Source organism: Macaca thibetana, chromosome 15 (assembly GCF_024542745.1).
Source record: "Macaca thibetana thibetana isolate TM-01 chromosome 15, ASM2454274v1, whole genome shotgun sequence".
Classification (NCBI taxonomy): Eukaryota; Metazoa; Chordata; class Mammalia; order Primates; family Cercopithecidae; genus Macaca; species Macaca thibetana.
The window spans coordinates 80,763,431-80,781,812 of NC_065592.1; the positions used below are offsets into that span (position 1 = coordinate 80,763,431).

Genomic DNA, 18,382 nt, shown 5'->3' on the forward strand with positions numbered 1-18,382 from the left:
CTCATCTCTCTCCAGCATGTGTGTAAAGACTTCCATAGGTACAGGAAGTTGAGGATGAGCTCTCTTACTTCCAGCTGGTCTCCATGTAACAAATCATATAACTGCACAATTATCCAAATGCAAATGAAGAAGTCCCTTGATGTTTGAATAACCACATTCACGCCTTGAGTTTGTTATTTCTTGAAATTGCCCTTATCTGTCTCCTGTTTACCTATGGACAACACTACTTAAGGGCTGGCACTCTGCAACCCATGGCAGCTTGGCTTTGGGGTTTCTTCCAGTGTTTTGTTTCTGTTTTTAACCGACAAGACAGGAAACAAGCATCTTTCTGTGTATGGCTTGCAACAGCACTTACAGATGGACATGGTGGAGGCTGTGTGGTCCTGGAGAACACTTCCTCTGTGAAGCATCAAGGAAGTTTCTGTTCGTTGTGTCTTCACTCTCTCCAATTCACTTGGGGAGTGATAGGGATTATAACACAGTGAGCAGAGGTACTGGAGAACGTCATGCTTAATTTTCTTTTCTTTATTTTTTCTTAAATGACATTTAAAGCTAAAAGAGAATCACAAAGGGTAAGTCTGATTTAAGAGAGTTCACACATGAAAGCAATCCTGCTTTTACGAGTGTTATGTCACAGGAAAAACTCACTGAGAGTCAAAATTATGCACCTACTCTGAGATTTTAGGTTGAGTGTTTAAATATTACCTCGCTGCTCTCTAGGACTTTAATTTGAGCTAATTAGAAACTGAACTCATACTAAAACTAATTTAGGAAAGAAGTTGTTGATGTTCTGAAGAAATACAGCTGTCAGAAATAAGATCATTAAAAAACCATAGTTGTATATGGCACAATATGTAAAGGAATAGAATAACATTTTATCTTTCTTGGGACACTGGTCTAAGGCATGTGAAAGGGCATATTGATTCCCTTGGCACCTACTATGCCCATTTGCAGGTGAAAAAGCCCAGTGACATAATTTAGGTGAGGTTTAAGGCTTGATGGGAGGCATTGGTGCCATTAGAAGGACAGACATAAAGAGTTCTTAAGCAATGGCATCATGGGAAATAATTGCACACTCCTTTCTACTATGTGTTCATTTCCTCAAGCATTTTAGAAGTCATAGCTGGGTAGGAACAAATTCATCCTGAGTCTGTCTGTGTGTTTGGGAATGCATATGCCTCACAGATGTGTCTGCAGGGTCTGTGTGATAATGTTCATATATGTGATAGATGTGGATCCTGGGATGTGTATCTGTGTGCCTCCTGTGTGTGTGTGTGAGTGACAGTGGACTAGGGTCCACTTTGCCCCCTTTTCCATGTGGGAGTTGAAGGAAATGCCCCTTAGTGGCAGTAACATCTACCTGGGTGTGTGTACCTTCTGGAGGACTGGGTGAAGTTGCCCTTCTTCCAGCCAAAGCCAGACCCTATGGTGTGGGACATTCAGTGGGGAGCAGCAGAATGCCATGGCTTGGTCCTCCCTGGGCTGTGGTCTGGATTTCACTGGGGAATGAAAGTCAGATATTGCTTGCTTCAATGCTGTAAACAAAACTAAGGCTAATTATGTAAGTAAACCATTTTTTCCTTGAAAGGTAGCGGTCTGCTGCATTGACAGAGGATAGTATTTCTAGAACTTTTTCAGAGAGTCAAATGGTAGTTTAAGGGATAATCTGCTATCTAAAGATGAATTTTAAATGTTGGAGGGGGTTGTGGGATTTGGGGAAGACAATAGAATAATTTGTGTCATAGTTAATTTAACAAAGAATTTTTGTTTGTAGAATCTGATCTTCGGTGGATTTTAGCAATCCTCTTCTTTCTTGGCTTTTCAGATAAAGACATAGAGCCTCAGAGAAGTTAAATGATCCTATGTCAGGGGTAGAGTCAAGACTCATACCTATGCCTTTTAACTTCAAGTTGGGTGCTTTTTCTTTATACAAAAGGGCTTCCAAAAGTTATCTTTCTTTTTATCAATGATTAGATCTTGAAAGCCATACCTTTTCTGATGACATTTATCCTGGGATAATTGGCAGAGAGCGGTGAACAGAAGAGAAGACATAGACACACAGAGAAGAAAGTGACATGAAAACAGAGGCAGAGATTGGAGTAATGTGAACACAAGCTCAGAAATATGTGGAGCCATCAGAAACTGGAAGAGGCAAGGAAGGATCCTCCCCTAGAGCCTTTTGATGAGGCAGGCCCCTCTGACACCTTGATTTTGAACTTCTGGCTTCCAGAAATATAAGGGAATAAATTTTAATTGCCTTTAGCCACTAAGTTTATGGCAATTTGTTATAGCAGCCTTGTGAAGCTAATACAAACTTTGTGTTAGGTTGCAAGTTTTGCATTCATTTCCTAGGACTTCCATAACAAATTACCACATATTTGGTGGTTTAAAACCACAGAAATTTATTCTCTCACAGTTCTGGAGGCCAGAAGTCAAAATTAAGCTATCGGCATGGCCACACTCTGTAGATGCTCTAGGGGGAATCTGTTCCCTGCCTCTTCCAGCTTCTGGCAGCAGAATATATTCCTTGGCTTCCTGGGTTTGTGGCTGCATCACTCCAGTCTTTGCATTGGTCTTCATATCTCCTCTTCTTTGTGTCTATTCTACTAAGTACAAAGTGCTGCACCTTCCGTGATGGAAGTGGCCCAAATTAACCAATCTGCTACGAGGTAGCTGGCTGATCACTTGGGGAATGGTACCATAAGAAGACTCAGTGTTGGTCCCTGCTGCTGGTAGAGTAGGCACTCTGCAGTGGCCATAGCCAGGTCAGCCTTGGTGAGTGAAAGTCCATGTTGTTGAGCCCGTGCATAGCCTTCATCCCTGCCATGACGGCCATGGTATTAGACCATTCTTGCATTGCTATAAAGAAATACCTGAGGCTGGGTAATTTATAAAGAAAAGAAGTTTAGTTAGTTCATGGTTCTGAAGGCTGTACAAGCCTGGTGCCAGCATCTGCTTGACTTCTGGTGAGGCCTAAGGAGCTTTTATTCAAGGTGGATGACAAAGTAGGAGCAGGCATATCACACAGCAGGAGTGGGAGCAAGAGAACAAAAGAGAAGGTCCACATACTTTTAAACAAGCAGATCTCATGTGAACTCAGAGTGAGAATGCACTTATCACCAAGAGCATGGTGATAAACCATTCGTGAGGGATTTGCCCCCATGATCCAAACATCACCCACTGGGCCCTACCTCCAACACTGGGGATTACATTTCAACGTGAGATTTGGAGGAGACAAACATCTAAACCATATCAGCCACTTTGCTCATGAGCCCATTGGACAATGACAGGAATGGTTGGGGGAAAGACACTTATTGACATCCACAGAACTGGTCATCCTATTATTAAAATCCTCCTCTGCCTAGGTCACCATTTGGTGAGTGTCCATATGGGATACAAATATCTTCACAATTTTCTGTGTCTTACCTTAGAAGCCCCATCACCCACTCTCACATCTCCTCCAGTACTTATCCCTCAGATGATAGGACAACATCCAGCAATACCTCTTCTCTCTGGTATTGATGGGTTAATGAGCAGATCTCACATAGGTAAAATTTCCGTATATCTAGAATTTAATCTTCTGTTAATTCTCCAATTATAACTAAAATATTTCAGGTTGAAACTTTATTCAAGTGTAATTACTCACTTTAACCTTCTTAAACAGAATGCATATTGCCTTTTCAAAAATAACTGAAATTTAATAAGATAAAAATTTATAATCTCTCCTACTTAACAAACTTTACATGTTTAGTTCTGCATTTTTCTAAGTCCTTGCCCCAAAGTGGGCATAATTTTATACTGTAATAGCATAAAATAATTTTGCATTTGATATTTTTGATTTAGCATTAAACTATTGCTTATGTTTCTTTCGCTACTGCTTAAGAAAATGCGGGTGGTTGTAATAAATAAACCTGAAATGTAGGCAATTTTTATTGCCTTAAAAACAATAGAACGTTATTTCTCACTCACACAATAGTCCAATGAGGATGTCCCTGGTGGGCAAAGACTCTTGTCTACCAAATGGGATTGGGACCCAGGTTCCTTCCTTCCTTGTGACTCTGGCATTGCCCAGATCCACATGATTACCTGTACTGAATCTGTAGGAAGAGAAATAAGCAGTGTAGAGATGATATATCTGTTTTCTAATATCCTCAGCCTAGAAGAAACACACATTACTTCTGTTCTCATTCTCATACTAGTTTATCACCCATTGTCCAAATGCACCATGTGGCCACACCTAGATGCAAGGGTGGGTTAGAAAATGTAGCCCTTGGCTGGGCAGCTGTTCCTCAGCATCAACTCTGCGCTATGAAAGTGCATCCTAAGTTTTTGTGGACTACTATCCCAGTCTGTCACCACTATACAATCTTCAAAATTTTCCCTTTAAATGGCTGAGAGAAAATTTTGAACAAAAGTTACAATATTTTTCAAATTCTTGATTCTCCAGACTTATTACTTGAGGGCAGTGGCTAAATTATATTCAGTTCTATATCAGAAGGTTCTTCCATATTACCTGTTTCCTGGTAGATACTCAATAAAATGAGTTGAATGACTACATAAATTTTAGCAAGACCATATGGAAAATAATTCATCGTGACTTTGGATAATAATATAGGGGTAATTATTGTCCTTTCTCTTTCCTGACTTGATTAATAGCACCACTATCCATTAAGTTATGAAAGGTAGAAAGCTGAGATTATTCTTGACTCCTTTTCTCACTGCTCCTATATTAGTTATTTATTGCAGTGTAAGAAATTACCATGAAACTTAGTGGCTTAGTTGGGGCTTGGTGGGGTCTGGAGGATCCACTGCAATATGGCTCAGTAACTTGGCTGGCAAGGTGGTGCTGGCTGTTAGCCTCCCATCTGATCTTCCTCCTTCCGCTCCTGCCACTCTTCAAGGTATTTTTCCCAGAGCAACCATTAATCATTCATTTTTTCCCATTAATTCAACAGATATTTATTGTATACTTACCATATGCCAGGTTTGTTCTAGGTTCTTGGGATATAGCAGTGAAAAAAAAAGTCCTTGGGTCTTACATACAGTGGAGAAATAAACATATAATGTAGAAAATTAGATGGTAATATGTGTGAGCACATATATTTATTATCTCTCATCATTTCTATGAGATAGGAGATGGGTATTCTGGCTTGGGGACTCACATGAAGTGACAGTTACATGTTGGTATGGGTTTGGTGGTATGAAGGCTTGGCGGGGGCTGGAGGATCCACTGTGAGATGGCTCAGTCCCTTGGCTGCAAGGTGGTGCTGGCTGTTGTTGGCCGGCCTTGCTTCATCTTCACAGGGCTTCTTGAGCGTCTTCATGACATGGAGGCTGGCCTCTCCCAAAAAGAGCAGTCCAAGAGAGCAGGGCAGAAGTGTCCATGCCATTTATGGCTTCACCACGGAAGTCACACACAATTACTTCTGCAATATATACTGATTACCCAGATCTGCACCATTCAGTGTGGGAGGGGACCGCACAAAGGCACAAATGCCAAAAGGCAAGGACCACTGGGGCCATTTTGGAGGTTGTTTACCACAGCCCGTCTCTTCCATATTTCAGTCCACCTCATATTCTGTTCATCCTCCTTCCAGAAATATATCTCAAACCAAATGACTAATTTTCATTTCTGTGGGCTCTAGCCTAGTCCAAGACTCTGTCAACACTCGACTTGAAGAGTCTCCCATCTGATCTTCCTCTTTCTGCTCTTGCCCTACTTCAAGGTATTTCTCCCAGAGAAGCCATTCATCATTCATTCATTATTCTCCATTCATTAATTCAACAAATATTTATTGTACACTTACCACATGCCAGATTTGTTTTAGGTTCTTGGGATATAGCAGTGAAAAAAAAAGTCCTTGGGCCTTACATACAGTGGGAAAATAAATAATATGGAAAATATTAGATGGCAATATGTGTGATCCAGAAAATTTGTAGCAGGGTGAAGGAAATAGGAAACAATAGAAAAGTTAGGGACTTCTGGCTACAGTATTATATAGGGCTGTCAAGGGTGCTGTTTCTGATTAGTTTACATTGAAACAGAAACCCAAAGGATGTTAGAGGGCAGGTATGTTAATATCTGGGCAAGTATTCTTAGCAGAGGAAAAAGAAAATGCAAGGGCCCTGAGGCGGGATCATGTTTGGTGTGTTTGAGGAATAGCTCTTCTGTTCCTTTGTGGCTGGAACAGAAGAGTGAGGGCAGTGGAGAATGGTAGGTGATGGAGGTCAGATTATGTAGGGCCTTGTAGACTACAGTGAAGACTTTGGCTTTGTTTTGAGTTGGTGGGGGACAAGGAAAGCTATTGGAATGTTTTAGTGACTTGATGTGACTTCCTTTTTAATAGGACTATTTGGGCTGCTCAGCACATGATGTTTAAAAATGCAGTCAGGTCACTTCCACTGTTTAAAACCTTTCAATGAATTCCAGTTGTACTTAGAATAAAATCTAAGCTCCTTTAGCTATTATTATTATGTTATTATTAAAATTGACATCCTTTATTCTCTATTACAGCAGTCTAATTTCTTTCTAATATGTACCCCACTAGTAACTATTATTATTATTGCCTATTTGTTTATAATCTGTCTCCTCTACTTGAAAATATGTAGCCTGGGGATCTTGTGGATTTCCATACTAAATCATCCCAAGACCGCTTTGCTTTTGAGCTTTTTTTTTTGGTGGGGGGGATGTGTGTGTGTGTGTGTGTGTGTGAGTGTGTGTGTTTAATCTCTTCTGTATCTTTTTTTCCCCTGATCTCGCTGATTGTTATATTTGGTCGGTGACTGACCTCTAGCAATGATGGTGCCAGGGCAACTTTGCTGTTGGACTGTATGTTAAAGTTTGTTTTGGCTTGTGGGTTATATCAGTACTTATCAAATGAATTATCTGGAAAGAGAGGAGAGGATCTTATTAAAATACAGGTTCTTATTCAGTAGGCCTCGGGTGGTCCTTGAGGTTCGGTATTCTGTCTCTTTCTTTCTCTTTCTTTCTCTCTCTTTCTTCTCTCTTCTCTCTTTCTTTCTCTTTCTTTTTCTCTCTTTTCTCTTTCTCCTTCCTTCTTTCCTTCCTATTTCTTTTCCTTCCTTCCTTTCTCTTTTCCTTTCCTTTCCTTTCCTGTCCTGTCCTGTCCTTTCCTGTCCTGTCCTTTCATTTCCTGTCCTTTCCTTCTCGCTCCGCAGCCTAGGCTGGAGTGCAGCAGTGCCATCTTGGCTCACAGGTTCAAGCGATTCTCTCGCCTCAGTCTCCAGAGTAACTGGGACTACAGGCGTGCACCACCATGCTCAGCTAATTTTTGTATTTTTAGTAGCAATAGGGTTTCACCATGTTGGCCAGGTTGGAACTCGACCTCAGGTGATCTGCCCACCTCAGCCTCACAAAGTGCTGGGATTTCAGGTGTGAGTCACCACACCCAGCTGAGGTTCTGCAGTTCTATCAAGCTTGCAGGTGATGCCCATGCTGCCAGCCCTTTGAGTAACAAGGGGGCTTGATTACCAAGCTTGGCTGAACATTGGAATCACCTGTGGAGTTTTAACACTACTAATGCTGGGCTCTTGAGATCGCAATATAATCAGTCTGGAATGTAGTCTGAGTACTGGGATTTAAAAAAGTTTCATAAGGGATTCTATTTTGTAGAAATATTGAGAACTACTAGATTGGATGCTATTGAATCCAATTTTAAAACAAAGTGTAGCAATAAATGTTCTTCAGGGCTGTGTTGCTGACTTTTTAAAAAGTCAGTTTTGTAGCTCTAGAAAGAATCTGGTTGCATCCACAGATGACCTCCAGATCTCTACTTAGCATGACTGGGTAATTTCTCCAATGCCTCCAGCACATGCTGTCACTTAACAGCAGAAAGAGAATTCCTACTTTCAGGAGAACAGTCATTCCTGAAGATTACAGTTAAAACATGCCTACAGATGATGAGGTTGTAGTAAATCAGTCCCCTTGCTTTCTGAGCTTGTTCTAAGTTAGAGTAAGCAGAAGAAGCAGAGAAGCACTCCATTTTTTTTTTCTTGTAATCTCTGGCATGTGTACAGGCATAGTTTCTGAGTCAGTACCAAACTAAGAACTTCTTGTGTGATTCAAGTTAATCCCTCAGTTATCAAAAGCAGATGTTTCAAACTACTGAAGATCAATGAAGCATATCCTATTTACAGGTTAATAATTGACTACTAGATGTGGGTGCCCCAAATGGTCTTAGAGACATTAGAAAGGAGAGACAATGTCAGAGCTCCCCCTACTCTGCCTCCCCTAATCTAAAGCCCACTCTGTTCCTTTTGTCAAGAGATTGGCTGTATGCTAACAGAGCCTGGGGCACTTTCCTATTGAAATGCCTTTAATCCCAAGCAACTGGATTGATTTTATTTTATTTTTTTTGGATGGTTTAGATTGGACGACTGATTATTGGACAGAATGGAATCTTGTCGACACCTGCCGTCTCCTGCATTATCAGGAAGATCAAGGCAGCTGGTGGAATCATTCTAACAGCCAGTCACTGCCCTGGAGGACCAGGGGGCGAGTTTGGAGTGAAGTTTAATGTTGCCAATGGAGGTATGTGGTTCAGAATATGCTTAATAATCACGATTTCTTTCCTCTTATATTATTATAGTCTTAAAGTGACCCTTTGATGATAGACAAACAAGGTGAAGAGGACCAGGCTCAGAAAAATTTAGTGAGGTGCCCAAAGTAATCCAACAAGGAAGTGGCATAACGGGCTCATGAACCCATCTGGGGAGTCTGTTGGTCCCCCATACTCCTCAACACAAACAACTGAATAGTTGATGCTTATCTGATATGGAAGGACTCTGAATGTTAAAATTAAAACATACCCTGAAGGTCGTTGTCTGAATGACAATGACCCTCATTTTACACATGAACAAATCAAAGGCCTGAGAGGCTGAGTTACTGCTGAAGGCCACAGGGTTGATCAGGGTCAGATTAATGACTTTTAGCCCAAATCCTGGGCTTTCATTTTCCTACAGTGTTGACATTCTCTCAAAATCATAGAATTATTTCACTTTTTCTTTTACTTACAGCAATTTATAGTTTGGGGGTCCTTAGTGAAGGGGGTGGAATATATGTATGAGGATAAATTTCTTTTAAAAATTGAACACACACAAAAATAGGGAGATTAAGAAATAGATAACATGTACCCGTTATCTTGTTTTTCTATTTTGCTTATCTTTTTTTCTGAAGAATTTTAAGGCAAATTATAGCATAAGAACATTTCACACCCAAATATTTTTGTATGCCTCTCTTAAAAAGAAAGACATATTGCTGCATGACCATGTTAACATACCTAACAATAATAATGCTAATTCTCCGATACCACCTGAAAACTAATCTATAGTCAAAACTTTCAATAATCCCCAAAATAACATTATTATTATTTATAGCTGTTTTATTCAAATCAGGATACATCTAAGGACCATGCATTTGCTTGGCAAGTCTCTTAAATCTAGAACACTGAGTTTGCATGAATGTGGGTAGGAGCCAAATTTTAACCAGCAACAGTTACCATTATAAATTATTCCTGATCCCAGGCAAAACAGTGCATTCTGAAGGGAAAACTTATCTATCCCTCCTTGCAGACGTTTTACACATTATCCAAACAAAGTGTATTCATGTTGAATATTTAAAAAAAAACCACAACATTGTAACCACAAAGCAGAAAATTAAACCACCAAACCACAAAGGTAGACAACAATCGGGGAATAAGGGAACAAATTATCTACAAAGTAACCAGAAAACAATTAGCAAAATGGCAGGAGTAAGTATTTATCAATAATAACCTTGCTTGTACATGGGTTAAACTCTCCAATCAAAAGATGTAGAATGGCTGAGTGAATCAAAAACGAGATCCAACTAGATGCTGCCTTGCAAGAGACCCATTTTTAAACTTTAAGAATAGGTATATACTGAAAGTAAAGGGATAGAAGGAGATATTCCATGAAAAGAGTTACCAAAAGAGAGCAGAGATGCCTATACTGATCTCTGATAAAACAGACTTCCAGTAAAAGCTGTTCCAAGAGACAAAGAAGGTCATGATTTAATGATAAAGAGGTCAACTTATCAAGAGGACATAAACAATTTTAAATATATATGCATCCAACACTGAAGCACTTAAATATGTAAAGCAAATATTAATGGACATGAAGGAAGAAATATACAGCAATATAACACTAATAGGGGACTTCAGTACCCCACTTGCAACAATGGAGAGATCAACCAGACAAAAAACAAGACAACACTAAATTTGAACTATACGTTAGACCAAATGGACCTACCAGACCTATATAGAACTTTTCATCCAACAACAGCAGAATATACATTCTTCTCTAGCATACATAGAACATTCTCTATGATAGACTATATGTTAGGCCACAAAATAAATCTTGACAAATTCAAACAGATTGAAATCATGTCTAGTATTGTTTCCAACCACAATGGTATGAAGCTAAACATCAATAACAGGAGGAATCTTGGAAAATTTACAAATATGTGGAAATTAAACAACATGTTTATGACGAGCTAATGGGTCAAAGATGGGTCAAAGAAGAAATCAAGAGGGAAATTAAAAAATATTTTGAGATTAATGACAATGGAAACACAATGTATCAAAACCTACAGTATGTGGCAAAGCCAGTTCTAAGAGAGTTTATAGCAATAAATGCCTACATTAAAAAAGGAAAAAGATCTAAATAAATAGACTAACATTATGCCCTAAGGAGCTAAAGAAAGAACAAACTAAACCCAAAGTGAGCAAAAGGAAGGAAATAATGAAGATCAGAACAGAAGTTAATAAAATGTAGTACAGAAAAACTAGAAAATATAAATAAAATCAAAAGTTGGTTCTTTGAAAAAATAAAATCTACAAACTCCTAGCCAGACTCACTAAAAAAAAGCTGACTCAAATAAATAGAAATGAAAGTGGAGACATTGCAATAGATACCTCAGAAATGAAAATGGTCATAAGGGATTATTATGAACAATTTTATGCCAACAAATTGGAGAACCTAGGAGAAATGGATAAATTTCTAGAAAAAATAACCTATCAAGATTGAATTGGGAAGAAACAAAGTTTAAACACTCCAACAACAAATAAAAAATTGAAGAAGTGATTAAAAACTTTCCAAAATAGAAAAGCCTAGGACCAGATGGCTTCATGGCTGAATTTTATCAAACATTCAAAGAATGATTATTACCAATACTTCTTAGACTCTTCCAAAAAATAGAGTTACAGGGAATACTTCCAAACACATTTTATGAGGTCAGCATCACCTTGAAACCTAAGCCAGACAAACATTGTAAGGAAAGAAAACCATAGGCCAATATCTCTGATAAATATTGATGAAAACCAAATTCAACAACACATCAAAGAAATTATGGATCAAGACCAAGTGGGATTTATCCCTGACATGCAAGACTGGCTAAACAGAATGAAAGATAAAAACCATATGATCATCTCAATTGGTACAGGAAAGGCATTTGGCAAAGTTCAGCATTCTTTCTTGACAAAAACTCTTAACACTTTAGGTATAGAAGGAAAGTTTCTCAACATAACAAAGGCCATTTTGAAGAAACCCACAGCTAACATCATAATCAACTGGGGACAATTGAAAACTTTTCCACTATTTAGTACCTGGCAGGGATGCCCACTCTTGCTATTTCTATTCAACATGGTATTGGAAGTACTAGCAAGAGCAATCAGACAAGAAAAATAAATAAAACTCATCCAAATTGGGAAGGAGAAAGTAAAATAATGTCTATTTATAGGCAATATAATCCTAAATACAGAAAATTCCAAAGATCTCACACACACACACACACACACAGATACACACACACAAATTTTTAGAACTAATAAATGAATTCAGTAAGTTGCAGGATACAAAATCAACATACAAACACCAGTAGCATTTCTATACATAAATAATGACCCAGCTGAAAATTATCAAAACAATTCCATTTATGATAGCATCAAAAAAATACTTAGGAATAAATTTAACAAAGGAGGTGAATGTATACTGAAAACTATAAAACATTGGTGAAAGAGATTGAACAAGACACAAATAAATAGAAAGATATCCTGTGGTCATTGATCATGGATCAAAAAACATTAATATTATTAAAACATTCATACTACCCAAAACAATATACAGATTTAACACAACCCCTATCAAAATTTCAATAACATTCTTCATGGAAATAGAAAAGCAATACTAAAATTTGTATGGAGCCACAAAAAAACAAAACATTGCTGAGGAAAAAAAGTTGGAGGAACCACAATTGCTGATTTAAAATTATATTATTACAAAGCTAAAGTAAAGACAAAACAGTATGATACTGGCATAAAAACAGAAACATAGACCAATGGAATAGAATAGAGAGCCCAGAAATAAATCAGAACGTATACAGTCAACTAATTTTGGACCAGGACACCAAGAGAATATAATGAAGAAAGAAAAAAACCTCTTCAATAAATGGTGCCTGGGAAAACAAAAATGTGAAAGAATGAAATTGGACCCTTATTTTATACTATACACAGAAATAAACTCCAAATGAATAAAAGACCTAAATGTAAGATCTGAAACCATAAAAATCCTAGAAGAGAACATAGGGAAAAAGTTATTGAACATTGGCCTTGGCAATGATTTCTTGGATATCACATCAAAAGCTCAGATTACAAAAGCAAAAACAAATAAATGGGACTACCTCAAATTAAAAAGCTTTTTCAATTTTTCATTTATTTTATGCACTTTAAAATCTCTGGGTATTCTTTTTTAACATTTTAAAATTTATTTTTATATGAGTCCCTGTAGATTTGCTGTATCCTTTAAAACACAATTATTTTAATATATGTTATAATTGTACATATTTTTGGTGTGCATATGATGAAAGTCGTTGGAGTGGAAGATATACATCAGAGAACTTAGAAATTGGCAAGGAATTCAGAAGTTGTTGATGAACTCTGAAATTATCAACATGGATGGTTAAACGGCATCACAGACAACTATCTAGAGAGACAGTACTTGCTTTACTTTTGGAAACCAGTGTGCTTTGGCATTAAAACTCAGGGACTTGAAAATGATGGACACAGCCAAAAACATAGTGTGGTGCCTGGGGTGTAGGGAGTGGAGGGAGATATTCATGCATTCTGTAATCTGGCAAGCATAAAATAATGCAAAAACTAAATAAGACTACCTATTCTTTAAGTTTCGTTGAAGGGTAAAAAATGGTAAGGAGTGAAGCAAAGGGCTATGTTTATTCTTTGAGGTCTTCACTTTTCCCACACAACAAGAAAATTGTTGGTAAAATGTTCTGGGCTGTCTTCTCTCCCACTTACTAAACTAGGACTATTGCTGTTCTTTTTTATGAGCATTTATTGGGATACGGTGATGGTGCTACACTCTAAGGCAGCGCTGTCCAAGAGAAAAATGTTATGAGTCACATACATACTTTAAATTTTTAGTAGCCACATTAAAAAAGGGAAAAGAAACAAGTAAAATTCACATTGTATTTTATTTAAACTACTATATCTAAAATATTATTATACCATGTCATCAATATAAAAATTATTAATGCAATCTATTGCATTTTCTACTAACTCTTCGAAATTTGGTGTGTATTTACAATTACAGCACACTTCGACTAGCCACATTTTAAGTGCTCAACAGCTAAATGTGACTAGTAACTTTTATTGTGTTGTATTGGACAATGCAGTTCTAAGGACTGAGATATTTTAAAAATCAAGAAACAATTTTTGTTCAGTAGAAAGTTACAGTATAGTTGACAAGTAAGATTCATACAGAAAGCTATACATCTGTCAATTATTTATACTTTAGATCTTTCAATCTACTTATTTGTTTTTCAACCTTGTTGCAAAAAAACAAAAATCTAAAATGGCTTGTATTAAGATATACAAGGTTAAAAAAAAAAAAAAAAAAGCAAAATCCCAAAAGATGAACAAGTATTGATTTCATGTTCAATTTATTTAAAGTCTAATACTACTTGTCAATTTGGCCTTTCGAGGAAATGCATCATTTATTTTTAGTTGAGCTTCATTTTAGAAACTGGGAAGTGACTAGAGATTGTGAGTTGGGGAAAATAATTAACTTACCCTGCTAAGCTCACACATCAATTAGGCAGCAGGAGAAAGCATAGTTTCCTCTTCTAGGTGCACTGGGGAAGCTGCAGTGTAAATCTGGAATCCCTCACTTCTGTCAAATGCATATCCTGTTTGTGTCTCATATCCTGAATAAAGCTGATTACGTAACCAGGTTTCCCTGGCAGGTGTGAAACTATTTTTAGGAAAGATGTGTCACTACTTAGAAGTGGATTAAAACAAATAAACAAACATATGCGTTGTTAGTCTACATAGAACAGGTGAGGCTGACCAAATTTCCCCCAAGGTGGATGAGTACAGTATAAGAAATGTCAAGGCTAATAGAACTGTGAACCATTGATCATTGTTTAGAGAACAAATGAATCTTTCTCTGCCTGGTGGAGGAGGATGGTAACATTTCTCTGTTTGAAATTCATGAGACTTTTAAAAACGTGTATTTTTGGTGTTCAAATTTTAGGTCCTGCACCCGATGTTGTCTCAGACAAAATCTACCAAATCAGCAAAACGATTGAGGAATATGCTATATGTCCTGATCTCCGAATCGACCTATCTCGACTAGGAAGACAAGAATTTGACCTAGAGAACAAATTCAAACCATTCAGAGGTAACAGGTTTTATTTTGAACAAGTCAGAGTAACCACGTGGATGGGGCTGACTGGTTTCTGTAGGGAAGTACACTCATGAAAATTATTGCATTGTCAATCTCAGGGGTGACTCTTGATAAATACGTGTAAACTTAATGTGGTGTAGAGAGAAGACATGAGAGCAGCCAAGATATTCAGAACTGGAAACTCTCAAAAACCACTTCCCAAACTTGGTATCATTTTCAATATAGGAAAAATTTTATGGTTGACTTCATTATAACATTCCAAGAATAGGCTGTGAATTGCCAAAACTTGTCTAAGCAATTAAGGTGAAGATGCTGGAATGCCTTAGTTAAGAAGGAACCTAACAAGTCAGTGGGGTTATTAAATTTCTCATGAAAGGTAGGAGTTTCTTTTCTAAGCCATAACCAAGCTTGGAATAATTATACATCAGTTTATTGAATGCATAATTATTGATCACCTACCCTATGCCAAGCACTGTGTTAGGAGATTTTACAAAGGAATTCAGTAACTACCAAATATATTTAGGCAAGTGATTCAAAAATTAAAGAACCAAAATGATATTGTCAAAACTATTATCTTATGTTGTAAAGCAAATATAACTTCTACAGTACTCAGACAATAGTTTTTTTATTTTATAGATTAATTTTAAACCATATGACAACATTAATAACATGTGTGTGTATATCATTTTCCCCCTTATATTTTATCCTATTGCTTTTTCCTAGAAGGCATAAAATAGCAATAGATCTAACACGTTTTATTTTTTTAGTGCTACTATAAATTTGGATACAGTTTGTATTAAGATGGTATCCTCATTTTAGAAGTAATTTAACTTAGCCTAAAAGATGAAATACCTGGTTTGTGTCCATGTGATATTTTAGGGACAGAGAAAAGCTTTAAATGGATTGTGTGTGGGTCACAGTATTGGCCCAATGTTACCAAGTCTTTCTTGAGAGGTTTTGAGTCAGTTGTTTGCTTAGGTAATGAGCACAAATTTACAGAGAGCCATGATAATAACTGGAAGCAACAGTGCCTGCTTTTGCTAATCTAGCTGGGAGAATGCGCAGGCATATGCGTGCACACGCATGGGATGGCTGGACAATTAAAGGCAAGGTGTACATTATATTAAGCAAAATGATTTCAATATGCTAATTACATAAGGTTAGAAGGACTGGGCTTATTTTTGGTATCTTCACAATTTTTATAGTTGTCCAAGAGACTCAAATCTTCGTGAGCTCTCATTCAGGCTCATTGCTGCAGCCACATTGCTAGTTGCATGAATTTTCTAAAATGTTACTGATACCAGGAGGTGGGTAGAGGGATTCCTTGGCTTCCGAGAATTTGGAGATAATCGTTTGGGATAATTTATGTGCTGTATTCTTGCTGGTTCAAGTGTTGAGCAAAGCTTGTGTTAAGTAGAAATAATTCCTTTGCATTTCACTTTGAAGTGTCAAGAGCATGAACTAATTGATGTGAACTTTCAATTTTTCCTGACTTCTTGCTCCCTCGTTTTTCACATTTGTTTGGTACTGTGTGTTGCCTATTATAAATACCAAATGTATTTAGGCAAGTGGTTTAAGAATTGAAGAGCCAGAAAGAAATTGTCAAAAATATTATCCTATAATGTAGAGTGAGTAAAACTTACAAAGTACTCAGGGCATAAACTTTTGTCTTACAGATTAATTTTTTTATGGTGGTAAAATATGCATAACAAAATTTACCATTTTAACCATTGTTAGGTGTACACTTTATATGGATTAATTTTTAATTACTTTATAGACTATTATGCTCCTCATGTAAAAAGATAATTAAAAAGTACCCATGTTACAAATATAATTATTTGAATGGGCACATAGATTACATTGACTTAAGTGCAAGAAAAAATATTTTTAGATATGTATTTGATCAGATGAAGGGATAATATTATATGGCACATTAAGATCTCATCCATTAAATATCACACCTGGATTTACTAAAAATTATTGAAAGCGGATTGGTAGTATCTTCAGTGCAAGTTTAAAAGCATTTCAGGGTTTCAAAGTAGTATGTATTTGAAAAATCTGAAAACAATATACCTAAGTTTCAAAATTTGGCTATGAATTTAAAAAAGCAGGGCTCCTAGACAAATTTTAGCATGTAAAGAATTGATTTACCACTTCTTGGACAAGTACTTTCTGAGCATTAGTTATATACTGATTGACAAGTATGAAAAATGTATTCTGAGCTTTTTGGTATGTCAAATACGTGTCAAAAACTTTTTGGATTCCTGGTTACTGGGTGGTGCTAGAAGCTGGAGAGCATTTGTGTTTAATGAGAATTTCTAGATATTTTCCATTCACTTGGAAATTGGGTGGAGATTGGGCATGAATGAGGTTTCATGCAAACTCAGAAATATATTCATCACCAATTCTGCACTCGAATCTGGTAGGCACAATGGCATTTGGAAAATAGGGGTCACTACTGAGGTCGCTTGCTGATTGTTTCATACCAGCTGAGTCAGTCTTTGGCCAGCCCCCACAGGAAAGGCAACTGGATATGCCAAAATGCCTCTAAACATTGAGATGTGTGCTGTGTGCATTTTTGGGGGGCGGGGAACTGGGGGCAGGAGTAACAGGGCACATTTTTATCTTTATTCTTGTGGTTGATTTTTTCCTTGCAAAGAAGAATTTATAACTCGGTATCATTTATACCCACTGAGCACTTGAAAAGTTTGTAGTATCTTGATTGTGCCTTGATTTGTGATTTTCGTCAACAAATGGGCACTTTACTTCCCACATCATGTCTAGGGATATGATGGGCTTGTGATCAGAATTTCATGCTGTTAAGGTAGTGATTCTTTTTATGCTTCCAAGTATCTTTCATGGGTACAGTCAATGACATTTTCCTTTGTTTTTCTATCTTTAGTGGAGATAGTGGACCCAGTGGATATCTATCTCAACCTCCTTCGGACCATCTTTGACTTTCATGCCATCAAGAGTTTGCTGACTGGGCCCAGCCAACTGAAGATTCGCGTTGATGCAATGCATGGAGGTAAGCTCGTGGTTTTCTCCAATCAGTGGGCAGGAAATATTGAGACCTCTACACCCGTTGGGTTTCAGCGGTTACGAGGAAAGTTGGATTCATAGATATTAACACAACATGTGTATGTTCAGATGTTTGGAATGTTCTGGAAAACTTCAGGACCCTTATTTCTGTCTTTGGATGTAAACGAAAACAAAAGTTGAACAAATGAGTTTGAGGTTATGCATGTTTGAGTGTGCAGTATAGTAAAACTGTTATTTATTTGATCATATGCATGGCATAGTTTAAACAGTCAAGTAGTTCAAGATTTATTATGAAAAAATCTGTACCCAACTTCTGTCTTCTCCCATTTACCTTCCAGAGTTAAAGTTTTTCAATTTTTTCAGCTGTTTCTTTTTTTGTATTTGTCTCCCTATCATTAAATATTATGGATATACAGACTCTTGTTGATTTTTCAGTTTTGAGCATTACTGATTTCATACTATGGAAACTGGAGCTGCAGCTCTTTTTCACCCTTTCCACCCACCACCCACCTCTCCACCCACCAGTTAGGGAATCCAAGCATGCTTCACTAATTATATCATCAGTTTGGTAAGATCAGTATCTAGTGTTTACATTACCACAACA

At 37.3% G+C, this 18,382-nt stretch overlaps 1 protein-coding gene across 2 annotated transcripts in view; it reads left to right on the forward strand.

The window, feature by feature from the left end:
- The window catches only part of PGM5 (phosphoglucomutase 5), a 180,145-nt gene that overhangs the window by 13,133 nt on the left and 148,630 nt on the right, over positions 1-18,382 (forward strand). For both annotated transcript variants that reach the window (XM_050761744.1, XM_050761745.1), the window contains 3 exons: positions 8,389-8,551; positions 14,584-14,730; positions 17,639-17,764. In XM_050761744.1, the coding sequence (XP_050617701.1) occupies positions 8,389-8,551; positions 14,584-14,730; positions 17,639-17,764 (436 nt within the window). The remainder of the gene's footprint in view (positions 1-8,388; positions 8,552-14,583; positions 14,731-17,638; positions 17,765-18,382) is intronic.